Genomic DNA, 27,524 nt, shown 5'->3' with positions numbered 1-27,524 from the left:
AAGGGGTGCACAGCCAAGTGTATAGTTGTCGGTGAGGGGACTGATCTTGATGGCAATGATTCACATTCAACCTGACAGAATTAGGGGAGGGAGGTAAGGAAAGGAACACCGAAATGGAAGATACGAGCAAAGGTTAGCGAGGCTCCGAAAAATCTACGTCAAGAAAATGGGCCCTTTAATTGAATGAAGAGAAATCTATCAAAATCACATGTTTGGTTTCAGTTGTGCCCTCGGGTCTTTACTGAAGGTCAAAGGCAGGGGTGACAAGTAGGTTATGATTATGTGAACTGAAGTGAGAAACAATAGTTTACAGCAAATGAACACTTCTCACAGCTTCAGCATTCTGTTCACAAAGGAAATGTTTGTCAGGGGTCTGGGGCAGGCTGTACATGACTAATACCTCTGAAATAGCACTTTACCATGAGGATACAGGCAAATTCCTTCCTTCGTAAAGGAATCTCCGCTTACCAACTCTATTATAGCACACTTTCCCAAGTGCTTACCTGCATCATGGAGTTCATTGAGCACTTTCTGTGTGTAGAGCACTGCACTAAGTGCTTGAGAGAGTACAGTACAATAGAGTTTCTAGACACCATCCCTTCCCTCAAGGAGCTCACCACCATTTCTAGAACCACTCCCAGTGGCCGTGGATTATGGGCCTGACCTGCTACTGTGATGATGGCAGCTATTCTGCAGGGGAGGGGGAGAGTTTTGGCAGCCTCTCTCCTACCCCCTCTCCACAGTGATGATACCAAAATGGCCTTACAGCATCGCTTCCGGCCTCTGGGGCTGAGGGATGGAATCCGGAAAGAGTGACCCTCCCACCTATTTGAGAATTCTTGGTCACCTTTGAACTGAGAAGCAGCTTGGCATAGTGGGTACCATCCGGGCCTGGGCATTAGAGGGCCATGGGTTCTAATTCCAGCTCCGCCACTTGTCTATGTGACCTTTGAAGTCACCTCACTTCTCGTGCCTGTTACCACATCTGAAAATCCGGACTGAGACTGTGAGCCCCATGAGTGACAGGAACTGTGTCCAACCCAATTTACTTGTATCTACTCCAGTGCTTAGAATAGTGCCTGGCACCTTCTAGACTGTGAGCCCATTGTTGGGTAGGGACTGTCTCTATCTGTTGCCGAATTGTACTTTCCAAGTGTTTAGTACAGTACTCTGCACACAGTAAGGGGTCAATAAATGCAATTGAATGAATGAATGAAGTGCGTAAGAAATACCATAATTAACTGAGGAGCTAATACAGTTCTCATCCTCTCCCAGAATGGAAGCGTACTATGAGGATTTTTGGCCCACTAAAGTGGTCCTCGGAATGGAAATTTGGAAGTTATTTTCTTACATTTAATAAGAAGCGGAATGATGTACCTCGTTCTCATCTGTCCTGCCATTGACCTCCGGCCCATGTCCTCCCCCTGGTTTGGAATGCCCTCCCTCCACACATCCGCCAAGCAAGCCCTCTTCCTCCTTTCAAAGCCCTACTGAGAGCTCAGCTCCTCCAAGAGGCCTTCCCAGACTGAGCCCCCTCCTTCCTCTCCCCCTCCCCATCCCCCCAGCCCTACCTCCTTCCCCTCCCCACAGCACCTGTATTTGTACAGATTTATTGCTCTGTTTATTTTACTTGTACATATTTACTATTCTATTTATTTTATTAATGATGTGTATATAGCTATAATTTTATTTATTCTGATGATATTGACACCTGTCTACTTGTTTTGTTTTGTTGTTTGTCTCCCCCTTCTAGACTGTGAGCCCGTTGTTGGGTAGGGACTGTCTCTAAATGTTGCCAGCTTGTACTTCCCAAGCACTTAGCATTGTCTGCGTGCTCTGCACGCAGTAAGTGCTCAATAAATGCGATTGAATGAATGAATGAATGAATCTTCTCAGTGAGAGTCTTTCATTCCAAAATTTTCTTCCTTTTGCTCGGGGACAGTTGAGTAGGGGGGTCTTGGTTCCGTGCCGTGCTTAGGGGCAACAATCCAAAACCATACCAGCCTCTGCCGTGTGCCCTGTTTTGGGAGGGTAGAGGAAGAAGCAGGTTGTGCAGTGGGCTGCTGATGAAATGAAAGGATGTACATATAATTAAATTATACATTCTGAATTATATTGTCTATCTCCCCCTCTAGACTGTAAGCTCATGACGGGCAGGGAACTTGTCTACTAATTCTGTTTTATTGTACTCTCCCAAGCACTCAGTACTGTGCCCTGCACATAGTAAGCACTTAAATACCATTGATTGATGGCTGCCCATCCACCTCTGTGTAATAATAATAATGGCATTTATTAAGCGCTTACTATGTGCAAAGCACTGTTCTAAGCGGTGAGGTAGATACCAGGTTATCCCACGTGGGGCTCAGTCTCAATGCCCATTTTTACAGATGAGGTAACTGAGGCACAGTGAAGTGACTTGCCCAAAATCACCCAGCTGACAAGTGGCGGAGCCAGGATTTGAACTCATGACCTCTGACTCCAAAGCCCGTGCTCTTTCCACTGAGCCACGCTGCTTCCCTGCATCAGAGAAACTCCTTATCAGCTTTAAAGCACTCAATCAGCTCACTCTGTCCATACCTCACTTCCTACTACAGCCCAGCCAACACACTCTACTCCTTTAACACCACTTTACTCATTTTGCCCCAATCTCATCTATCTCACCTCTGACCCCTTTCCCACACTCTCCCCCTACCCTGGAACTCCGTCCTCTTCCATATATTACAGACCACCACTGTCTTCACTTTCAAAACATTTCTAAGGTCACATCTCCAAGAGGCCTTTCCCAATTAAGCCCTCTTTTCCCCAGCTTACTTTCCCTTCTGTATTGTTTGTGCACTTAGATCTGCGACCTTTGGACATTTCATATTCTCCCCACCCCAACCCCACAGCACTTAAGCACATATCTTAAAATTATATATCATAAGTTACTTTAATTTCTTTCTCCCACTCTAGACTGTAAGCTCGTTATGGGCAGGGAACATGTCCGCTAATTCTGTTGTATCCTACTTGCCTAAATGTTTAGTTTAGTACTCCACTCATAGTAAGTGCTCAGTAAATACCACTGGTAGATTGATGAGGGAGGCTGACTGAAAATAGGGTAGGCTTACTACTTACCTGGCCAATCCCCCCAGTCCTACCTCCTTCCCCTCCCCACAGCACTTGTACATATATTTATACAAATTTATTACTCTATTTTACTTGTACATATTTACTATTCTATTTATTCTGTTAATGATGTGCATATAGGTTTAATTCTATTTGTTCTGACGACTTTGACACCTGTCTTATGTTTAGTTTTGCTGTCTGTCTCCCCCCTTCTAGACTGTGAGCCCATTTTTGGGTAGGGACCATCTTTAATATGTTGCCAACTTGTACCTCCCAAACACTTAGTACAGTGCTCCACCAATTGTCAGCTGTGTGACTCTGGGCAAGTCACTTCACTTCTCTGTGCCTGTTACCTCATCTGTAAAGTGGGGATTAAGACTGTGAACCCCCCGTGGGACAACCTGATCACCCTGTAACCTCCCCAGTGCTTAGAACAGTGCTCTACACTTAGTAAGTGCTTAATAAATGCCATTATTATTATTATTATTATTATTATTAGTGCTCTGCATACAGTAAGTGCTCAATAAATGCAATTGAATGAATGAATGAGGCATTTTTGCTTTTCTAACTTGTTCTTTCACATCCTCTCTATATTGAGCATTAATGTGGATGTGACTAAGATACATCACTGTCAATTATTATTTTGGGGGAACCTATGTAATTTGCCCTTAATCTAGAGTATTGCTCAAAACTTCTCCATGATCATTGTATTTCCTGACCAGGCCAGTAGTTTTGTCGCCTTCAGCAGTTTTGTGTTTCCTGTGATGTTCCTGGAAACTTTTAGATGGTGTGCTCTGGGTTTGGTTTTTGGCTTTCGTTACTTCTTTACAAGTTATTTATACAGTCAAGGAATACTGGAAAGAAATAAGCTATGCTATTGCCCAGTTTGGGGTATGTGGGTGTTTTTTTTTTTCCACTTTTGATTTACATGATGATGTGTGAGTAATAGGGAGAGTTTAGATTTCAGTTAAGTTTAAAACTTCCTAATGGATTATTATCAGCATGGGCCAAAATTTGGGAGCCAGACTTAAGCTGAGAAAATGAATGTGGGGCCTGTACCTTAAGGACAAGGATTTAAAAAACAATTATCTTCCTTGAACTATACTAGTTTGAATTTGTCTTTGGGAAGCAGCATGGCGTAGTAGATAGAGCATAGGCCTGGGGGAGTCGGAAGGTCATGGGTTCTAATGCTGGCTCCGCTACTTGTCTGCTATGATCTTGGGCAAGTCACTTCACTTCTCTGGGCCTCAGTTACCTCATCTGTGAAATGGGGATTAAAACTGTGAGTGCTTTTCGGATCAGGGACTGTGTCCAACCCGATTTGCTTATAGCCACCCCAGCGCTTAGTACAGTGCCTGGCACATAGTAAGAGCTTAACAAGTACCATTATTATTATTCTTTGTAGGGCTGAGGAGGAGGAAAGGCCCAGGGCTTGGGACCCCAAACGTGCTTGGTAGTTATCTCTCACTTGTTCAGGAACCCACCTGGGCACCGCTGATCACTGAAGTCTGTCTATAGGACCCAGTTTAGGGCATGGGTGAGGAAACTTTGCTCTTTGTGTTGGGGAGAGAGGGGAAGCAAGGGCAGGGGTAGATTTTCCATGTCATGAATATCTTGGGGTTGCCCTAAGAGAGATACGGGTGAAGTCCTCCACTGTTTCTGGCCAGCCCAGGCTGCATAATCCGCTCACACATTCTACTCTGAAGTGTACCGATTTTGAAAATAAAAAGATCTTCTAAATCTTGAGAAGCTCAGTGCACCAACCTCAAGATTGGAGCCCCTTCTTCCTGCACCTTCAATCTCGCAGAGAATTGTAAAGTGGCCTTGCCCAGGGTACACCTTACCTGGTCAGCCCTGAAGTGGCAGTCACATTCCAAGAGATTTTTCTCAGTCAGTCAGTGGTATTTACTGAGCGCTTACTCAAGTGAAGCATTTTATGTGAGCAGCATTCCAAGCACTGCCACTTTGGAGAAGGGACCCTCAGATCCTAAGCTGCAGACCATTTGCCAGTTCTCCCTAAAATCTGCATTTTATCCAGTGAGATGCAGTACATGGAATCAGGGAAGCTGTCTATTGCCATTCTTATATGCTTCTAGTTAGTATTCACTTGACCTTTTTTTAACATCTGTTTGAACTGCTCCAACTTCATCCCCTCTGTAGTTTCCTCCCACTCCCCTGTTGTGCATGGGTCTATTATTTTCTTCAGGAGCAAAAGTCTATGCTGCCATATTAAAATGTATTTGCATTTTGCTGCCATTCAGTGCCCTGGAATCCCTGTGATGAACTTTTTGCATCAAACTACTTAAATCCCTTTCTTTTTAGGAAGAAGAGATGCCAGATGTAGAAATTGACATAGATGATCTTCTCGATGAAGACAGTGAAGAGGAGAGAGCCCTCAAATTACAGGTGAACAGCTTTTAAGTTTTAAATCAAATCTGTGTTTTGACTGAAAACAGTTTTGATAGTCTGTTCCCTGAGGACAGCGCCCTGAGGATGGAGGACGATGTCTTAAGTGAATTTCCTTTAGTCACTCAACTCATAAAACGCACTTGGAGTGATTGAAGAATGTGAAAAGAAGAAGTTGATCATTTACTCTTTAAGTTTGAGGTAATTACCCTGACCAGTTCCAGAGCTAAATTATACCGAAATTGAACTGAATATATAAAACCTTTTCTATCTCACTGTCCTTTAATCAGTCGGTAATATTTAGTAAGTGCTTGCAGGCTGAGAGCACTGTTCTTTGTGAACTACTTACCTTACCGGTCTCCTTGCTGATTTCCCCATCTCCTGTCTCTCCCCTCTCCAGTCCACACTGCACTTTACTGGGCAGATCATTTTTCTGAAAAAGCATTCAGTCCCTATCGCTCCACTCCTCAAAAAACTCCAAACTTGCTCATCCACCTCTGCTTCTAACAGAAGCTCGTTACCATTGGCTTTAAGGCTCTCAACCTGCTCTCTCCTTCCTATCTTACCTTGCTTATCTCCTACTACAACCCAACCTGTACATCTCACTCCTCTAATGCCAACCTACTATGTGTACCTTGATCTTGTCTTTCTTGCCACTGGCCCCTTGCCCATGACCTCCCTCAGGCCTGGAACTCCTTACCCCTTCATATCTGACAATCCACCACTCTCCCTAACTTCTAAACCCTCCCCCAAGTTACATTATAATAATAATTATGGCAAATAAGCACTTACTATGTGCCACACACTGTACTAAGTGCTGGGGTGGATACAAGCATTTCATTCATTCAATCAATCATATTTATTGATTGAATAAATACTGTGTGCAGAGCACTGTACTTGGAAAGTACAATTTGGCAACAGATAAAGACAGTCCCTACCCAACAACGGGCTCACAGTCTAGAAGGGGGAGACAGACAACAAAACAAGCAAATCGGGTAGTAGACAAATTGCCCTGTCCCATGTGAGGCTCACAGTCTCAATCCCATTTTACAGATGAGGAAACTGAGGCCCGGAGAACAATAATAATAATAATGATGGCATTTATTAAGCACTTACTATGTGCAAAGCACTGTTCTAAGTGCTGGGGAAGTTACAAGGTGATGAGGTTGTCCCATGGTGGGGCTCACAGTCTTAATCCCCATTTTACAGATGAGGGAACTGAGGCCCAGAGAAGTGAAGTGACTTGTCCAAGGACACATAGCAGACAAGTGGCCAGAATTAGAACCCATGACCTTCTGACTCTCAGGCCCGGGTTCTGTCCACTAAGCCATGTGAGGCCCTCCTGACTAAACCCTCATTTTCCTTAACCAACCTCCCCTCTGTGTCAACTACGTGCTTGGCTGTGAACCCCTTAAGCACTTTGATACTCATTCCAACCTCACAGTGCTAATGTACATACCCTTATACTTTACTATTTCCATATCTATAATTTATTTTAATATCTGTCTCCCCCTGTAGACTGTGAGCTCCTTGTGGGTAGGGCTCAAACCAACTCTAGGGTAGCAGTATGACCTAGTGGAAAGAACATGAGGCTAGGAGTCAGAGAACCTGGGTTTTAATCACGGCTCTGCCACTTGTCTATTGTGTGACCTTAGGTAAGTCATGTAACTTCTCTATACCACAGTTTCCTCATCTGTAAAATGGCGATTAAATCCTACCCCCTCCTACTTAGACTATGAACCCTTTGTGTGGTAGGGACTCTGTTCAACCTGATTATCTTGTATGTACTCCAGTACTTGGTACAGTGCTTGGCACATAGTTAAGTGCTTAACAAATACCACTTATTGACTGATATAATTTCATCTGTCCTTGAAACTTTCTTGGGAGATGCCAAGTGAATCCACTCTACATTAAGATATATGCCTGTTGTTGGGTAGGGACCGTCTCTATACGTTGCCGACTTGTACTTCCCAAGCACTTAGGACAGCGCTCTGCACACAGTAAGCGCTCAATAAATACGATTGAATGAATGAATGAATGAAGGCCCGAAGGGGAAGTGATTTGTCCAAAGGTCACAGCTTTTTTGATTCAGGACTCTACCTTTCTATACCCCAGGTTCAAATCCACAGGGAAGATCTCCTGCTTGGTCTTTGATCTATCAGTTAAATGCTATTAGGCTCCTTGATGACTAAGAGAACTCTTCCATTAATATATTAGCCATGGAAAATGGCATAGTAGCCCCCAGAATTCTTGAGAAACATAGTAGCTCTGATTCAAGGATCAGGGATTTGTTTCACAAGTTACATATGGCTGTTTGTGGAGTCAAGTATTGCTCTTGAGCCCAGGCCCCCTTGGCCCTTGAACACAGTATTGTGTGGGCGATGTCATTAGCTTTGTCTTCACAGCAAAAACCTATATAGGAAGATGATCAGAGTGAACCTGGTCCACCCTACCCCTTTGAGTGAAAGAGGGCTGAGGGGGAAACCAGTATAGGGACCACATGCTTCACTGGATGGCAGGTGAGCTCAATAGTAATTATGGTATTGAAGTGCTTACTATATGCCAAGCACTGTACTAAGTGCTGGGGTAGATATTGGGTAATCAGGTCCCACAGGAGGTTCGCAGAGTAAGTAAGGAGGAGGGAGAACAGGCATTGAATCCCCATTTTGCAGATGAGGGAACTGAGGTACAGAGAAGTTAAGTGACTTGCTCAAGATCACACAGCAGGTAAGTGGTGGAGCTGGGATTAGAACCAGGGCCTTAGTCTCCCAGGCCCATACTCTTTCCCCTTGGCCCCTCTGCTTACCACAGTACTCTCATCCCTTCCCACTTTCCTCTCAGCCACTGCCTAGCCACAGCAAGATAGGCCAGCCAAGGAAGGAGACAGTTCATTTCCAAAGTGGGTAAGGGCCACTCATGCCGTGGGTGCCATGACCAGTTCGTTTAGTTTTCCTTCTCTAGAACTTCTTTTGAGTTTACAACTTGTACTTGGGTATTTTGGGACTCTAAAAGCAATAAATCTGACATTCCACCTCTCCCAGGAGGCATTCTTTGATTACTTTCCCTATCCCCAGGTTGTAATCACCCCCAATTACCGGCTCATCATTTAATGTACTCACAGACACTGGGAGCACTTTTGTGCATATTGATTTATAAGTCCTTCTATTTAAGGACTGAGTTATTTGTCCAACTATCTTTCCATTTCATGGAAATGTGGCTTCAAATAAAGGGCAAGAGAAGAGCAGGAAAAGACAGTTGGATGCCTAGGAAGATGTCCTGTGGCTTCCCCTGGAGTGACTTGGCAGCAAGGGGGTTGGTGTTTCCATTAATGGAGGGAAAGCAGGCAGATCTGGAAGGAATGGTGGGAGGCTGAGGTCTTCTGCTTGGGACTGGGCTTCTCTTTGGTTTACCATCTGCCGCCTGGTTAAATTCAGATTTGATGGTTCCTCATCTATCTGCTTGTAGGTGGGACTCGAGCTCGTTGTGGGCAGAGAATGTGTCTGTTATTGTCCTCTCCCAAGCTCTTAGTTACAGTGCTCTGCACACAGTAAGTGTTCAATAAATCTGATGGAATGGCTGAGCCCAACCTAAGGGAAGTCACAAAATTATAACTTTGTATATATGATGGTATTTAAGTGCTTACTCTATGCAGAAGCAGTGAGGCTCAGTGGAAAGAGCACGGGCCTGGTAGTTGAAGGACCTGGATTCTAATCCGGGCTCTGCCACTTGTCTGCTGTATGACCTTGGGCAAGTTATTTCACTTCTCTGGGGCTCAGTTACCTCATCTGTAAAATGGGATTAAAACTGAGCCTGATGTAGGACAGGGACTCTGTCCAACCTGATTTGCTTCCACCCACCTCCCCCAAAACTTAGTACAGTGCCTTGCACATAGTGAGTGCTTAACAAATACCATTATTATTATTGTTGTTGTTACTATGATGATGATGTTGATGCACTATGCTAAGCACTGGGGTAGATATAGGATAGTCAGGTTGGACGCAGTCCCTGTCCCATGTGGGGCTCACAGTCTAATTGGGCGGTAAAACAGGTAACAATTCCCTTTTAAGTCACCAGAAGAGTATTGATCACCTGATTTTGGGTCATTATGTTTTTCAGTGAGACCAGTTTTAAATAGAAATATCCACTTTAACCTGAACTTGAAGTCTTCTTTCCGGGATAGATCCTGTCTGAGGATTCTCAATGCTTTAGCTAGTGAGATGACCCAGAATGATAATGCCACAAGTTTTCATAATTTAATGTAAGATCAGAAGTCCTGGAAAACCATATTTGTAAATCACATAGATCAGCTGACTTTTTTGGTATCGTGAAACTGACATGTTTGTTTTTGAATTTCAGGAAGCTCTTGTAGATTGCTACAAACCAACAGAGGTAAACAAATCACTTTTTCAACTCCATATTTCTTTTTCCTTATCCATCACTTTGTGTTTTGTATTTTTAGCTAAAGTATTGATTATGATGCCCATGGGTGTGAGGGCAGTTAAGACTACTAAAATATATAACTTAAGAATAAAGACCTGTTTATCTCTTGCAGATGGTTTGCTTGAAATGGGTTCTGTTGATCAGGAGTGGTTACTGTAAAATGTGTATGTCTGAAGTTAACCTGTGTAAGGAAGGCAGAGTTAGTTATGGGAGGAAGCAGTTAATATAATAATGTATTGTAACTGCAAAACTGTATGGCTTCCATAGGAAGCGGTAAGGGCATTGGTGCCTATAGGATAAGCCACTTTAATTCCAGAAAGTAATTTTTGGAAGCAATTTTGAGCTTCATGTGACTGTTTAACAGCCTTATAAATGGGCATAAGTGCAATCAGTAGTGGAAAGAAGTTGCTGTTGATCTGAAAGATTATAGTTCTTAACACAACATTATGGGATTTAATCTCTCCGAGTACACTTGATTAGCAGAACACAAGACCTGTGATTAATGTAGTTTCAGGTGCAAAAAATAGTTGCCAAGTACACATTTCTGATGTGTGTTTATGTTCCTTCAAGTTTGATTTTTAAATAATGTACATATTTGCTCTTGTATAAAGAAATTGTGTGCTAGAGTGCAATCGGCAAAACCACTTCTGAACATAATCAGTAAAGGAAGAGTACTTTTCTAAAGTGAATGTGATATTTCAACCCATAAAAGTTTCTTAGCGAAGGTCATTTCATAATAATAATAATAATAATAATAATAATGGCATTTGTTAAGCGCTTACTATATGCAAAGCACTGTTCTAAGCGCTGGGGGGGATACAAGGTGATCACATTGTCCCACATGGGGCTCACAGTCTTAATCCCCATTTTACCGATGAGGTAACTGAGGCTTAGAGAAGTTAAGTGACTTGCCCAAGGTCACACAGCAGTCATGTGGTGGAGGCAGTATTAGAACCCATGACGTCTGACTCCCAAGCCCATACTCTTTCTTCTAAACCATGCTGCATTTAGGAATTCTTACTCCCATTACCTTCCTGTTGGTTTCTGAATTCTAGAGTACATCACTGACTAGAGTTGAGTGTCCAGGATAAGATATTTGATTTTTTTTAATAGTATTTGTTCAGTGCTTACTATGTTCTCATCTTGGAGAGGCAGCATGGCTCAGTGGAAAAGAGTACGGGCTTTGGAATCAGAGGTCATGGGTTCAAATCCTGCTCTGCCAACTGTCAGCTGTGTGACTTTGGGCAAGTCACTTAACTTCTCTGGGCCTGAGTTCCCTCATCTGTAAAATGGGGATGAAAACTGTGAGCCCCCCGTGGGACAACCTGATCACCTTGTAACCTCTCCAGCTCTTAGAACAGTGCTTTGCACATAGTAAGCACTTAATAAATGCCATGATTATTATTATTATTATTATTAATTATTATTATGTGCAAGGTATTGGTCTAAGCACTTGGGTAAACACAAACTAATCAGGTTAAACACAGTCTACGTCCTACACGGAGCTCACAGTCTTAATTTCCATTTCACAGATGAGGTAACTGAGGGACAGAGAAGTTAAGTGATTTGCCCAATGTCACGGAGTAGAGATGTGCTGGAGCCAGGATTAGAACACAGGTCCCTCTGTGACTCCCAGTCCTGGTCTCTGGGTGAGAGCAATGGAATAGGATGGGAACTTCTAAGGTGTTTTCCAAATCTTCACAAGTTGAAAAGAGATGAAGGGATCTCTCAGCAGAGCTCATTTACTGGTTTTTAGTTTTGGTGGGGGAGAAACAATTGATTTCTGTGGATTTCCTCTTTGTGCCATGACTTCCCAGTCCTAAATTCTCAGCTTCAGGAGCAAAAACTCACCGTGGTGTCTATATACGGAAGGCTGCAAATACCATTTCTAGGGGGCAATAAATTTGGATTGACTGGAATGCAGAAATCAGTAGACGCATTCCTGATTTCTTATGGGATTAAGCTACTGTCCTTCCAAGGAACAAGATATTCTCCCCCACTAGACAATAAGCTTGCTTTGGGCAGAGAAGGTGTTTATCATAGTGCAATATTATTATTCTTATTATTTTAGACCGTGAGCCCACTGTTGGGTAGGGACTGTCTCTATATGTTGCCAACTTGTACTTCCCAAGCGCTTAGTACAGTGCTCTGCACACAGTAAGCGCTCAAAAAATATGATTGATTGAATAAACATTAGAGAAGCAGCGTGGCTCAGGGGAAAGAGCCAGGGCATGGGAGTCAGAGGTCATGGGTTCTAATCCTGGCTCTGCCACTTGTCAGCTGTGTGGCTTTGGGCAAGTCACTTAACTTCTATGCCTCAGTTACCTCATCTGCAAAATGGGGATTGAAACTGTGAGCCCTACGTGGGACAACCTGATTACCTTGTATCTACTCCAGTGCTTAGAACGGTGCTTGGCACATAGCAAGTGCTTAACAAATACTATGTATTATTATTATTATGCTCTCCCAAGCACTTAGTACAGTGCTCTGCCCACAGTAAATGCTTAATAAATGCGATTGACTGATTTGCATTTGTCAGCCGTGAGTGATGCTCCCTCACTGTCACTAGGGTGTGTATTCTGGGTAGTTGAAGCGTGTTTCATTTTCATCAGATTCTTTAATCGAGTTTAAGGATCTAAAATCTTGCTATGCTTTATGCTTCAAAAATAAAATTAGTAAATCTGAAGTATGTATATTATAGTATTTGCTACTCTGATTTAGTCAATCAGACACATTTATTGAACACCTACTTTGCTCATAGCACTATACAAAATGCTAGGGAGAGTATAATCTTAACAGTTGGTAGACACATTTCCTGCCCACAAGGAGCTTGCAGTCTAGAGGATTGTCTTGAAATGAGTCATGACATAAAATGTGGGCAACTGAATGGGTTTAATGGAAAAAAATCTGTGGCAGTATGTTTCTTAGTATTAAATGGCTGTAACAAATTTGAGTTCCTTTAGTGGCTTTAGTGAATGGATAGATAAAAAGGTGTTTGTCATTACCCTCTTAAAGGAATGACCCAAGGTTAGTAATGAATACTAATTTATAAGTGGATGTCATTGAATATATTATTATGGCTATCTTCAAAAAGAAAAACTGCATTAAAACTCTGCTCTCCTCCTCCCCTCTGCCTGCACTTCCTTGCCCCTACCCATAAAACACAAACTAAAATGGTCCATTGATAATAGTAATAATAATAATAATAATTGTAGTATTTGTTAAGCACTTACTATGAGCCAGGCACTGTCCTAAGCATGGGAAAGATACAAGATAATTGGGTTGGACACAGTCCCTCTCACACATAGGGCTCCCAGTCTCAATCCCCATTTTACAGATGAGGGAACTGAGGCACAGAGAAGTGAAGTGACCTGTCCAAGGTCACACAGCAGACAAGTGGCAGAACAGGGATCAGAACTCAGGTCCTTCTGACTCCCAAGCAGCGTGGCTCAGTGGAAAGAGCCCGGGCTTTGGAGTCAGAGGTCATGGGTTCAAATTCCGGCTCCGCCAATTGTCAGCTGTGTGACTTTGGGCAAGTCACTTAACTTCTCTGTGCCTCGGTTACCTCATCTGTAAAATGGGGATTAAGACTGTGAGCCCCACGTGGGACAACCTGATCACCTTGTAAACTCCCCAGCGCTTAGAATAGTGCTTTGCACATAGTAAGCGCTTAATAAATGCCATCATTATTATTCTTATTATCCTCTAGGTCATGCTGCTGATCAAGCACGTTTGTCTTTAGCCAACTTTTTGGATCAGAGGAATTTCACTGCATAACTTAATAAACTTTAATATGCAGGTTGTAGTCTCCTCTGTAATCTGTCCATCAGCTGGCATCATCCTGGAATGATCAAATCATAAAAGTGTATGGTTATGTATTGCTGAAATGCTTCCATTGGCTAAGCAAAATTCCTTTGGGAAGGGGAGTGTCACAACAGCTTCTGAATTGAGAAATAAATAACTGACGTGCTCATGAAAAGACATGTTTGGAGTGTCAGCAGTAAAAGCTATTTCAGGTTCATGATCTCATCATAGTGAGTTTTCAGGGAAATGGAAAAGGGGAACATATTCTCTGTTTCTTCAAGTTTTTTGACCATGCGTTTTGATCTCTGAAGAAGAGCAATTTTTAAAAAAACACTGGATCAAGAATTCATTCAACATTTTGCCATGTCTTCAACTCCCTGTTCTCAACTCTCATTCCATTTACATCAGTTCGTAAGAACTGCATTTTGCAGCAAATGTCTTTTGATACATGATGGAACTGCATTAGATGAGGATTAAATGGAGAGAAATTTTCCCTCTTAAAAACTAGGAAAAAGTGGGAGTCTTAATAGGTCACTTATACCAGTTGCATTTCTTCTATTGGAATACTTTTAAAATTTGATCACACAACAGATTGGTGACCTGGGTGTTATTTGACTATTTTTTATTAAGCACTTACTATGTGCCAGGCACTGTTCTAAGTGCTGGGATAGATACATGGTAATCAGATTGGACACAGTCCATGTTCACGTGGGGCTCACAGTCTTAATCCCTATTTTACAGGTGGAATAACTGAGGCACAGAGAAGTTGAGTGACTTGCCCAAGATCACACAGCAGACAAGTGGTGGAGCTGGGATTAGAACCCAGGTCCTTCTGACTCTCAGCCCTGTGCTCTATCCACTGGGTACTCGGTAATATTGATCCCTATTGAATGAATTGAACAGTCCTTCTGGGGAGTGAAAGTCAAACCTCCCTCCTTTTCTCCCTCTCCCCCCACCCAACAAAAAATATCACAAATGTATTGCATTTCAGAAATACAGAACTCTGATAAAATGTGACACTTCCCCCACCGCCCAAAAAAGGCTTGTTAAAAAACAAACTTTTAAAAAATGTGGAAGCAGTTCAAAAGCACCATGTTAGAGACCAGAAAAAATGAGTGCCATCAAGCAGAAGTCATAGCCATATACAGCTAACAGACTAAATAAAGAGATCATTCAAGTTGTAACTCAATGTTTAAAAATGGAAATCTTATTCAGATCAAAAGCCGGGGAAAGCCCCTAAAGACTGGTAGATCACGTGCAAAAAGGAATTTGTATAAACCAAAAGTTGGAATTCAGAGTATTTTTCAAGGACTTGTTAAAGCCAGTGATATGATTCTTCAAAGGTGGTGGAAACATACTACGATCATGGCGAAAAGGAGACAAACTCAAAGAATTCCATAGATCAGTCCTTCTAAGATGATAGGGCTCCCATTCCCATTTTTTTTTCCCCATGGAAGTCAGGTTGGAATCCTTTATCAAATTATAGGGAAGCAGCGTGGCTCAGTGGAAAGAGCCCGGGCATTGGAGTCAGAGGTCATGGGTTCAAATCCCGGCTCCGCTACTTGTCAGCTGTGTGACTTTGGGCAAGTCACTTCACTTCTCTGGGCTTCAGTTCCCTCATCTGTCAAATGGGGATGAAGACTGTGAGCCCCCCGTGGGACAACCTGATCACCTTGTAACCTCCCCAGCGCTTAGAACAGTGCTTTGCATATAGTAAGCGCTCAATAAATGCCATTATATATATATATATATGGTTAGACCACATTAATGATTGATTTAACTTAACAGAAAGGGATGGCTGAAGAAAGAGTTCTGAAAGAAATTGGCCACAGAGGTACACAGCATGCACACACACAGACACACACACACACACAGACACCCTCTCTCTCTCCTGTAAGAGAACCTACATTATTATTATTGTATACACGTGCGCGAACACACACACACCCCCTGCCTTCCTGTAAGAGGATCCCTGACTCTTTCTATGCCTAGTGGTTAGAGCATGGGCCTGGGCATCAGAAGGACTTGGGTTCTAATCCTGGCTCTGCCACTTGTCTGCTGTGTAACCTAGGACAAGTCATTTAACTTCTCTGTACCTCAGTTACCTCATCTGTAAAATGGGGATTGGGACTGTGAGCCCATTGCAGAACAGGGGCTGTGTCCCACCAGATTAGCTTGTTTGTACCCCAGGGCTTAGAACAGTGCTTTACACATAGGAAGCACTTAACAAATATGACTGTTATTATTATTAGGCCATACTGCTTCTTGTTTTGGGATGAGTGGGCCACCTGTAGGGAATAAGACAGTGCAGTTATTGCAAGAGGGAACATACATTACTAATCTGCTAGACTCCTCCAGAGAGTTCACCAAACCTGGGGGAAGATGGGATGAGATTTATCCCTTTATAGTTTCAAAAAGTCTTTGACAATTAAAGAGATTGAAGGATAAGTCAGATGGTGAGAAGTATGGCTAAAAATTAGGAAAGAAAATGTACCTTTTCTGGATGGAGAAATGTAAATCAGAGTCATCCAGAGATCAGTGGGAAGTCCTGTTTCATTGAAGATTTTATATAAATGATCCAGAAAAGGTCTGGCACAGTGCAACTCCCAGACTAAACTGTGTTGTTCTGGTGGCGAAAAGCCCTACTGATTGGGATAAGCAGCAGGGTGCCCTCATCAAACTGAATGAGAAGGCAGATCTGGCAGACGAGCTTCAGGGAGAGCAAATGTAAGAGACTGAACCTCTGGAAAAAACATCCAGACTGCAGCTATATGATGAGGGGTTCTCGGCACTCCATCGTACCTCAGGAAAGAGGTATTTGAGTCTGTCAGCTATTCTCTGAAACATTGGCTCCATGTCCAGCAGTGTCATACACCAGTAAACCTGCCCTATAAAATTATAATTTGTCCCTATCATCATTGTGGCTGTAACAAACATTTATTGAGCATTTTCAGGGTGGGAATAATTGCAAGAAAATCAATAAGACTCTGACTCTGTGGCCCTCAAGAGACTCACACTCTAGGTGGAGGAGGATACTTAGAGTGAAAGAATATCTTGCAAACACGTCTCTGTATTCTCTCGAGTGCTTAGTACAGAGCTCAGCATACAGTAAGCACTTAATAAATCCCATTGATGATGATTAAAGTGTGGTAAGAAAAACGTCAACAGAAAAAATGTCAGTTTACAAGTCCTTGGAGGGGGGATTTCCCAGATAACTCCTTGCTCTGGGCAAAGAACCATGGGCCATAAATTGCCTCAACTTTCCCACCCATATGATTGTGTGGAAGGCAGCACTGGCTCTTGAGATATTAGGGAGAAGTTGGGGGGCTCATCTGGCCATGGGGATGGTTTTCCACTCTCCCAAGGCTCTCAGAGGTATAGGGCTTCTGACTACATGTCTCCTTAAGCTCATTAAAGACAGAGAATGTGACAGCTAATTATGTTGTAGTGTACTCTCCCAAGCACTTAGTACAGTGCTCTGCACATAATAAGCACTCAATGAATACCATTGGCTGATAGGTAATTCTTATCACATATAACAGTCGGAAAAGGAATATCCTTTAGATGGGTAAGCATCAAGAAGCAATCAATCAGTAGTATTTACTGAATATCTACTGGGTGCAGAGCAATGCACACAGTAAGCGCTCAATAAATATGATTGAATGAATATTTGTGAATGAAAGAAGACATCCCAAAGCATAGCAAGCTTATTATAAATAAAAAATAGTGAGAGAACCCAGTTATTCTCTAAGCCTCTCCTTTTTAGGGGAAGCATTAATGTCAGGTGTCGTGGCTTAGTGGAAAGAGCAGTCAGGGGACCGGTCTACTAATCCCAGTTCTGCCACTTGCCTCCTTCGTGACCTTTAATCCTCATTTAAAGATGAGGTAACTGAGGCACAGAGGAGTGACTTGCTTAAGGTCACACAGCAGGTCCCATGCTCTGTCCAGTAGGCTGCACTGTAATAGAGTAAAAGGATATTTACTTAAGTGCTATGGGACTGGAGTATCTAAGTATCCTACCTTATATAAAAAGAGGTGGAAGCACGCTTCTACCTGTGTTAAATGATTGTGCTCAATTGTGACTTATTTCTGCAGATTTTATTCTATTTTGTGTGAATTTGAAATGTTTTTAAATTTGCTAATGGTGGGGGATGAGTAGATTGAATATGAGTGAGTGTACATGGATGTGGATTTAATAGATGTTTATTCTTTTGAAGGCAAGTTTCCTTTTTGGAATTAGCGTAAAAGAGTGATCTTCTAGGAACAATATTCAGAAACTCAAAATTAGATTATAGGAACATCTTCCTCACTAGTATAAAATAAATTCTAAAGGTAGTCAGTATTGTCTTAAAGAAAAAAACCAGGCAGCTTTGCAGCTGACATTTTCAGTAAGGAGGGTGGAAATTGGAATGCAGATAAGGCCACAGGGAGCTGATCCTGGCAGAACTCATTATGAGAAAAAATATCTTTCCTTAACTGGTTCCCAGGCCTCTTTTCAGAAAATGAAAAAAGTGAGCCCGGGAACATATAAAGGAAGAAAAACCATACCAGAATAGACAGCTACGAAATAGCATCTTTTAAGTGGTAAAATGTGGTGCCTTATTATAGGAGCGCTGATCTGAGAGTTTGAGGAGAAAAAGGAGGCAAAGCATTGGGCTTCACCTGTTGTCTTCAGGCAGCCTGTTCGTGGAGCCAATCTTCACACTTTCACAGCCCATCTGGATGTCTTATTGAGAAGTAGCGTGGCTCAGTGCAAAGAGCACGGGTTTTGGAGTCAGAGATCATGGGTTCAAATCCCGGCTCCACCAATTGTCAGCTGTGTGACTTTGGGCAAGTCACTTAACTTCTCTGTGCCTCAGTTACCTCATCTGTAAAATGGGGATTAAGACTGTGAGCCCCTCGTGGGACAACCTGATTACCTTGTAACTTCTCTAGCACTTAGAACAGTGCTTTGTACATAGAAGCACTTAATAAATGCTATTATTATTATTATTATTATTAAGCTGGAATCCACATGTCCCTTGGGATTTGGATACTCAGTTGGTGAGAGCTTGATGTTTATTTCTAATAAACACTCCAGTTACATTTTAGGAAGGCCATATATCCAGATAAAATGGATTCAAAGCCTGATATCACCATCCCCTCCATTTAAAGAGCCTTGGATTGCAGTGTAGTTTTCCTCTCTTCCCCACATTTTGGTTTATCTTCAGATGTCTCCTTCTGGGACTTACTTCCCAGTAATCTGCTGAATGGTCTATTTGTGGGAGTATTTTGAAACTCTCCAACTCTACTACCCTTTTAACTTGGTTTGATTTACTCCAAAATAACTGGCCACGAATCCTGTGAATGGGAACTTTCCTTACCAACTCTACTGAATTGTACCCTCCCAAGTGCTTAGTACAGTACTCTGTACACAGTAAGTGCTCCATGAGCCACATTGATTGATTGACTAGTGATTGGAGGATGGTGAGAAGATCAGACCCCAGGCAAGGTCACTTGTATGGTATCAGTGAGGGGAGAAATGGAAAATTCAATAATAATAATATTTGTTAAGTATCAAGCACTGTACTAAGCTCTTGGGCAGCAATAAGACAATCAAGTTGGTCCCAGTTCCTGTCCCTCACGGCTCTCATGGTCTTAGTATGAGTAGAATGTACACAATAGGAACAATAAAGGAGACTAAATCACAGAACACTCAGTTCTGTAACATGAGGGGTTACCTTCTTGAAGAGCTCGCATTAAAGGAAATTCATCTCTCCTTGACCAATACCACCTGTGGGTGCCCAATATCAGCTATTCAAATAAACAGTTGTCAGAAGAGCATTTCTAAATCCCCCAAACATGTTCTAACACATGTTAGAGTACGTGTAATGGGAAAATCGAGTGGCATAGATGACCTTTCCTCCCTCTCTCTTCAGGTTCATGTTGATAAGTGAGGGTGTTTTGTGTGGGTTGCTAATACCAATGTTGTGTTTGTTCGGCATCCTCTGGGGATGTTAATTATTCACATGGGTCTATTGGCTAAGCCATTCAGCATTTAAGGACTTCTGATGTACAGTTTTCAAAAAAGCCCTTTTACCATTCAAATAGTGATTAAAATGACACCTTGTGTACCTTCTGAAATCACAGTTCTTGCTTAACTGGTCTTTCAGAACTTTTACATGTGGCTGTTCACCTTTTCTCCCCCACCCCATCCTTTATGGTAGTGCCGAAAGGATGACAGGAGCTGTGCAATTCTGCACAAGTTGCAAAAATTCACCTTAAAATCCCTCTCCGTTTCCCTTCCCCCAGTACACCAGTTGTTGTTGTAAAGCCCCTTTTAAGAACTGCATAGACTTTTTTTTCCCCAAATACCAGATAATTACAATCATTAAAACATTTGTGTCCATCTGTCATTGCTGCCCCTGCCCCAGCCAGTTGTAAGAGGATGGGAATTGGAAGCCACAGATATCTGGAAAGGGTTGGGAAAGGAGCTGCCCTAGTTAATCTTAATAATAATAATAATGATGGTATTTATTAAGTGCTTACTATGTGCAAAGCACTGTTCTAAGCGCTGGGGAGGATACAACGTAATCAGGTTGTCCCACAGGGGGCTCACAGTCTTCATCTCCGTTTTACAGATGAGGGAACTGAGGCACAGAGAAGTTAAGTGACTTACCCAAAGTCACACAGCTAAGTGGCAGAGTAGGGATTTAAACCCATGACCTCTGACTCCAAAGCCCATACTCTTTTCCACTGAGCCATGCTGCTCATCCTGCCCCACCTCTGCCCCTCCTCACTTAGGGGCCTCTTCAAGGCAGTTGATATCCTTATAAACACAAATTTGAGGGAAATAATTTCATGGAAAAAAACATACATTCATTCTGCATTCATTATACATTCTAATTCATTTGAATTAGAGTTTCATAGTTATCGAAACTAAACAGATAAACCTATGATCAACATCTTCCCATAATGGAGAGTGGATTTGCAACTTCAAATTAGATTATTTGTAATCAGTACTAATCTTGATAGTTCTAACCGGGGTTCTAACACTGGCTCTGCCACATTCCTGCAGTGTGATCTTGGGAAAGTCACTTCAGTTCTCTGTGCTTCACTTCCCTCATCTGCACAATGGGGATTCAATGTCTGTTCTCCCTTCTATTTACTGTGAACCCCACATGGGACCTAGTTATCCTGTATCTACCCCAGTACTTAGAACAGTGCTTAGCACATAGTAAGCTCTTAACAAATACCACAATTATTATTATTAGAGTTTCTTGATAGGGAGGGGATGTGACAAAACAAGAGGAGAATGTTGAAATTTGGGTAGGTTACTTATTAAGTCCACCCAGTTAGAGAAGGGACACACATTTTGTCATTGCTGAATTGTATATTTCCTATTGACTCCTTTGACGATGTACCTCAGCCTCCCACCCCCACTATATTTCATCTGTGAGCCTCTTGCAGCCCAGGATCTGTCTCATCACCTTTCATGGATTTCCCTCTCCCAATGCTTGGTATGTTGTTTCACAAAGTGGAAGCCATTGATAAGGGTCTATGATGATACGTTGTCTTCATTCTCCTTTTGCAAGTGCCAAACTTTAAAATCTGTACTGTCTAGTGCGCAACAATGACATGGACTGTGTCTAATTGAAATCATTTGAATAGTCTGAGGTTACAAATCCCTATAATTAGGGCTCAAGAAGTATTTCCTTAGTTTACAGGTCAAATGGAATTTTCCAGGTTCCGTACCATCTGCCCTTGCTTGAATGTATTGTCTTTGTATTAATACTTGCTCCCTCCATTCTACTTCCCTCTGCCATTCTACTTCCCTCTGATGTATTTCCTAATTATACATAGGATTATCTGCTCTCCAACCTTGATTTTTGTTCACTCCCCATTCATAAGTAGACGAGTTTTGCATATGACCATAATGAACAAATTCCTATTCAGTTCCCATAGTAAGCTTAGCTCTATAGGTTATAGAGCATGAAAAAAACTTATTTCCACCCATGAAGATAAGCTGAAAAAAGAGATGGCAGATGAACCCATAATAGAGGACCCCTGTGTGGGGGTGGTAAGGGAATTATCCCCTTCAATGTGGGCCTCTTTTCTGGATTATTTTTAAAGCACCAATACATATAACTCCTTATGCATATGCTTAGGACCATATCTCCATTTTTGTCAATTGGGAGTGGGAGGATGTCTGCCCTATTAAATTGACTAGAGTGTTTGAGTCCTACTCTAAAATGTCTTAATGAGGAGGTCAGATTGGAATTGAAGTTTTGAAGAAGAAAGGGGCTCATTTTCAGCAGAAAGGATTAAAGATAGGAGAGGACAGATAATACTTTTCAAATTCGAGTTTATGGTGATGATGGTATATGTTAAGTGCTTACTATGTGCCAAGCACCATTCTAAGCACTGGGGTAGGTACAAGGTAATCAGGTTGTCCCACGTGGGGCTCACAGTCTTAATCCCCATTTTAGAGATGATGTAACTGAGGCACAGAGAAGTTAAGTGACTTGCCCAAAGTCATGCAGCTGATAAGCAGCGGAGTCAGGATTAGAACTCAAGACCTCTGACTCCCAAGCTCGTGTGCTTTCTGCTAAACCATGCTGCTTCTCAGCACGGAGGTAGTGATGGAGGTACTATGGAGGTAGTGATGAGGTGTAGGAGGAGTTGATGGAGTGGATTGAGTGATATTGAGGAGGGGTAACAGAGGAAGTGATTTGAAATGTAAGGATAATAGTTCACAATCAAAGTGACTCAAGAAATAACAAATTTTGAGATGGTGTAAAAGTAATATCTTGAGTTTGTAGAACATATTTTTATTCTTCCGTATTCTTTGCCTCATTTTTCTCACACGGGATCCCTGGGAGAGGTAGGTGTTCTTATCTTCATTTTGCATAAGAGGAAATGAGATCCAGAGAGGTTAAGTGATTTGCCCAAGACCCGAGTCCCATGGCAGACAGCCCAAATTGAGATTCCAGCCCCAAAAATTAGTTTTGCAGACTTAATTATGTGGCGAGACCATCTGCAAGGAACCAACCAACCAACCAAATAACCTCTCATTCCTCTACCCACAGAGCCTCCTTCCAGCCCTCAGTTAGGCTTAGCTTCTGCTGCTTCTCACAGCCCAGTCCTTCAAAAGCTTCAAGCATAAAGGTTGACTCTGGCCAGCAGGAAAGTAGTAGTTGTAATAATAGTATTTATTAAGCACTTACTCTGTGAAGAGCACTGGAAAGAATACATAGGTGGAAATTAGATCAGTTCCCTAGGCCCGCAAGCTCTGCAGGGAACAGCCATGTTATCTTGCTTTCTTCTTACTTTTTCTGCCAGGTGAAAGGGGAAGTTAGTTGGGTCTGAGGTGCACATCATTTCTGGTGCTTTATCACGTTAGGACTGTAAGTTTGTTGTGTCTGTTTATTGTTATAGTGTACTCTCCCAGGCGCTCAGTACAGTGCTTTGCACACAGTAAGGCCTCAATAAATACGATTGAATCCATGAATGGAGCCTGCTTCTTCTTCTCTCCCCACCAATGACTAGGGAAACAATAGTCCATCCATTGCCTGCTTTGGCATCTAATTAACCTGTGTAATTAAGCTACTTGACGTCAGGCAGGGAAAAACACAGATTATGAAGGCTTCTGCCTGTGACCTTTAAAAAGACCATTATTGGTATTTTTATTATTATTATTACTGTGGTATTTAAGTGCTTACTGTGTGTCAAGTAGATGCAAGTTCAATCAGGTTAGACATGGTCCCTGTCCCCCATGGAGCTCACAGTCTAAATAGGGTATTGAATCCCCAATGTAGAGATGAGGAAACTGAGGCACAGAGAAGTTAAGTGACTTGCCCAGGGTCACCTAGCAAGCAAGTGGCAGAGTGGGATTAGAACCCAGGTCCTCTGATTCTGAGGCCTGTGCTCTTTCCACTAGGCCGTGCTGCTTTTCCACGTAATAGGTATTAAATGCAGAAATATTGAAGTGGTCGATTCGATGTGAATGACCAAATCTTCTCACACTCTGCCTTGGCATTGACAAGTTCTGACTTGTAAATACTTAGATCCTTGTTGCAACAGTTTGGCTGACAATGCCAAGAACAGGGGAAGCCAAGACAGGCTTTAAGGGAACTGTCTAGGAGACTTTGCAAGTGCCAAACCTGTCACTTGCGGGAGAGGAAGGGAACAGCTTTTCCCTCTGACTTTGACCGTGAGCTCTATGTGGAACAGGTGCTGTATCCAACCTGATCTTATGTCTACCCCAGGGCCTAGAGTCATCCTTTACACATAGTAAGGACTTAACAAATACTATAAAAAAAACCCCAAACCCCCAACAATTCACCCCTCCCCCTGCTTTTTTTTCCAGACAGAGTTCACAGTATAATTAGGATGAAGTTTGGGTTCCTTTTGTACTAGGAAAGGAATGAAAGCACCTTGGAGTATTCAAATGATGAGACTAATGCCTCATGATTCATTCATCCCTTCAATTGTATTTATAGAGAGCTTACTGTGTGCAGAGCACTGTACTAAGCACTTGGGAAGTAAAAGTTAGCTACATATAGAGACGGTCCCTACCCAACAACGGGCTCACAGTCTAGAAAGGGGAGACAGACAACAAAACAAAACATGTGCACATGTGTCAAGTTGTCAGAACAAACATAATTAAAGCTATATGCACATAGTTAACAAAATAAATAGAATAGTAAATATGTACAAGTAAAATAGAGTAATAAATCTGTACAAACATATATACAGGTGCTGTGGGGAGGGGAAGGAGGTGGGGGGGTGGGGATGGGGAGGAGGAGAGGAAAAGGGGGGCTCAGTCTGGGAAGGCCTAGATGTCCCCACCTCACTATCTTCAAAAGTACTTGTGATTTCTGAGAATGTGATTAGGGATGTGTAATTCAGTAAACGCCTGTAATTCAGCCATCTGTCAGCAATAGTGTGGATTGGGATGTGCAACAGATAGGGTAGGTCTCCCGAAATACTGGAGGTATGTTCTTATATTCTCACCTTGTGTATATGGGGGCGGGGATATGATGAAGCCTCTAGACGGTGAGCCTGTTGTTGGATAGGGACCGTCTCTATATGTTGCCAACTTGTACTTCCCAAGAGCTTAGTACAGTGCTCTGCACACAGTAAGCACTCAATAAATACGATTGAATGAATGAATGGAGCACCCTAGCAACTCCCTCTGCCCTTTCTCTGGAGTCTGGAGCAGGCCCCTGGCTGCTTCCCTGACCCCTGTAACAGGAAGAGAGACTTTGTCCAGTTTAGCAGGATTATGGGGACAAGGGAACCATGTGGGTCCCACTTTTGATGAAGGATGGAGTCCAGAGAATACTGCTCACCGTGGGCAGAGAATGTGTATGTTGGTGGTTACATTGTACTCTCCCAGGCATGTAGTACAGTGTTTTGTACACAGTAAGTGCTCAATAAATACAACTGAATGAATGAATATTCCATTCCAGGGTCAGAAATGGGATCTCAGCTTCTTCCTACAGTCCCTCTCCCCAAAGTCCATAGTTTCTTTATTGTCCAGGAACAGCCACCTCGCCCAAAACCCAGATGGTAACAAATTTACTGCAATTTATAATAGGGGGAGGATAATGAGGATGAGGGGGTAAGGATCTGGCTAGTATTAAATGTAAGTGAATGGAAGTTATTTAGGTGTCTTGTCTTATGCTGTGGACTCCATGGACACATCTCTCCCAGAGTGCCCCACCTCCATCTGCAGTGGTTCTGGTAGTGCATCCATAGAGTTTTCTTGGTAAAAAATACAAAAGTGTTTTACCATTGTCGCCTTCCGTGCAGTAAACTTGAGTCTCCATCCTCGACTCTCTCCCATGCTGCTGCTGCCCAGCACAGGTGAGTTTTGGCTTGTAGTGGATTGCATTCCACTCACTTGCCACTGCCCAAGCTAGGAATGAAATGGGTCTGCCACTGCTTGACTCTCCCTCCCATAGCCAAGACAGGTAGAGTTCTGGAAGCTCTCCAGGTACCATCCTGCGAGGGGTTTTTAGGTGTAGTGGAGGTCATGTCACCTGCGTATTCTGGAGATCACCATATAGAGTCTCATCTTGAAATAATCAAAATCTTATGTGGAGGGGTAATTGCACTTTTCTTCTATTTTCTGTTACATTAGATTTAAAAATAAATTACCAAATACTAACTGCTGCCAATCTTTCTTTTTAGGAATTTATCAAAGAACTGTTATCTCGGATAAGAGGCATGAGGAAACTGAGTCCCCCTCAAAAGAAGAGTGTATAACTTCCTGCCCCGAGGGGTGGACTCTTCCCAAGCAGGAGCTGGCATTTTGACTACCAGAAGACATTTAATAGAAAATAGCTGTATCTGAGCAACTTGTTTTGTTTTGTTTGTTAGACATATACTCAAGGGAGTTGCTCTTTGTTTTTAAGGGTTTTTTTAGTGTCTTTTTTTTTTTAAAGTCAAAGATATCTGTGCTGTGGATGCTGCACAACTGTCAGTGGAGTATTATCAAACGAGATGGAAGAATGCAGGGAGTTTGGAAGGGCCGGTGTGGCGGTCAGGGGCAGTGGCTCCCTGGGGTGAATCAGGAGGCTGGAAGCCTGACTGAGCTGGGAGAATGGTCACTCCTAATAAGTAGTTTGATAACCGATATTTTTTTTAAGGTTGTACACTTGACTCATGGATGTCAAATTTTTCGTCCTTGTATATATACGGTTAAATTATAAAGTGGATGTGAACATTATTTCACAAGGAAGGAGTAAATGTGCGGTAGTCCTCTCGTTAAGGAACTCATTACAGATTTGCAGCACGTGTTACTGAGGCAGTGAAGAAATCTTAAATTCAAGTGTGGCCATTGTGAGAATGTGTTTCCCACACGGGGGGCGGAGATGAAATGTCATAGGCCCATTGTTTCAACACATTAACATTTGGGGATTTCAAGGGCTTAATTTATCAAGTTCTCATTTATTTTGTCAATCCCAATGCTTTGCCAGATCATTTCCCCTTCACCTCTTTCAGGACACTTTACAATCGCCCTGACCCTGGGATTAAAGGTCTGATGTGGTCTCTAAGAATGTCAGTACCAACCCAACAGTGCTTTGCCGTGAGGGGAGAAAGCACTGTGTAGCACTTAACTTCTCTGCTTTGAACCAAATACCCTGTATCCTTCCTCCCCTTGAAGAGGCCAAATAGAAAGGTTGCACATATTTCTACCCTTTATCCTAAACTGGAGTAAGTCCTAAATCCATAAAGGGATAGAGCAGGGTTATTTAATGTAAAAAAAGCAAAGTGATATTTCTAGTGGACCCTGATCCCCTTTGAATGGTATCTTTCAGCGGCTGTAAGAGGCTCCAGAAGCTACCATATAAAGAACAACAGTAGTCAGGCGTTTTATATCAAGGGTGCTCTGAACATATTTATTTTTGAAAAGAAAATCATGTTGGTGAATTTTCTGTATACTGGCAAGCTTTTTTTAAATGTATTTAATTTTGTAATGTTTACCGATGATTTTATTTACAAATATTACTCAAATAAACAGAACGACATATAACTCATGTCATATGGATGTCTTGCAAAACTATTGTTTTTTTTTTTCCTTTTTAAATTGTCAACTGTGATGAAGTCTATGGTTTACCCTTACTAACCAGCCTCTGGGTAACAAGCCTTCTGAGTCTTTGAACAACATGTTTCTACTTTCAAGGCTTTGTAATCATCTAAGCCTCACAACCCACCACGGGCATGATCCAGAGGAGGAAGAGAGGAGGACATCAGTGAAGAAAAGTTGTAGTTTCCAGTCT

The 27,524-nt window shown here is 42.3% G+C and overlaps 1 protein-coding gene across 1 annotated transcript in view; it reads left to right on the top strand.

Annotated features, from left to right (window-relative positions):
- Positions 1 to 27,274, top strand: part of PPP1R14C (protein phosphatase 1 regulatory inhibitor subunit 14C) — a 95,216-nt gene extending 67,942 nt beyond the window's left edge. Inside the window, exons 2-4 of the mRNA XM_038766938.1 lie at positions 5,428 to 5,511; positions 9,868 to 9,900; positions 25,933 to 27,274. Coding sequence (XP_038622866.1) covers positions 5,428 to 5,511; positions 9,868 to 9,900; positions 25,933 to 26,007 — 192 coding nt within the window. The 3' untranslated portion in view covers positions 26,008 to 27,274. The remainder of the gene's footprint in view (positions 1 to 5,427; positions 5,512 to 9,867; positions 9,901 to 25,932) is intronic.
- Positions 27,275 to 27,524: the final 250 nt, after the last annotated feature.

Source organism: Tachyglossus aculeatus, chromosome 2, assembly GCF_015852505.1.
Source record: "Tachyglossus aculeatus isolate mTacAcu1 chromosome 2, mTacAcu1.pri, whole genome shotgun sequence".
Lineage (NCBI taxonomy): Eukaryota > Metazoa > Chordata > Mammalia > Monotremata > Tachyglossidae > Tachyglossus > Tachyglossus aculeatus.
This window is presented reverse-complemented; position numbering and strand designations above follow the sequence as displayed.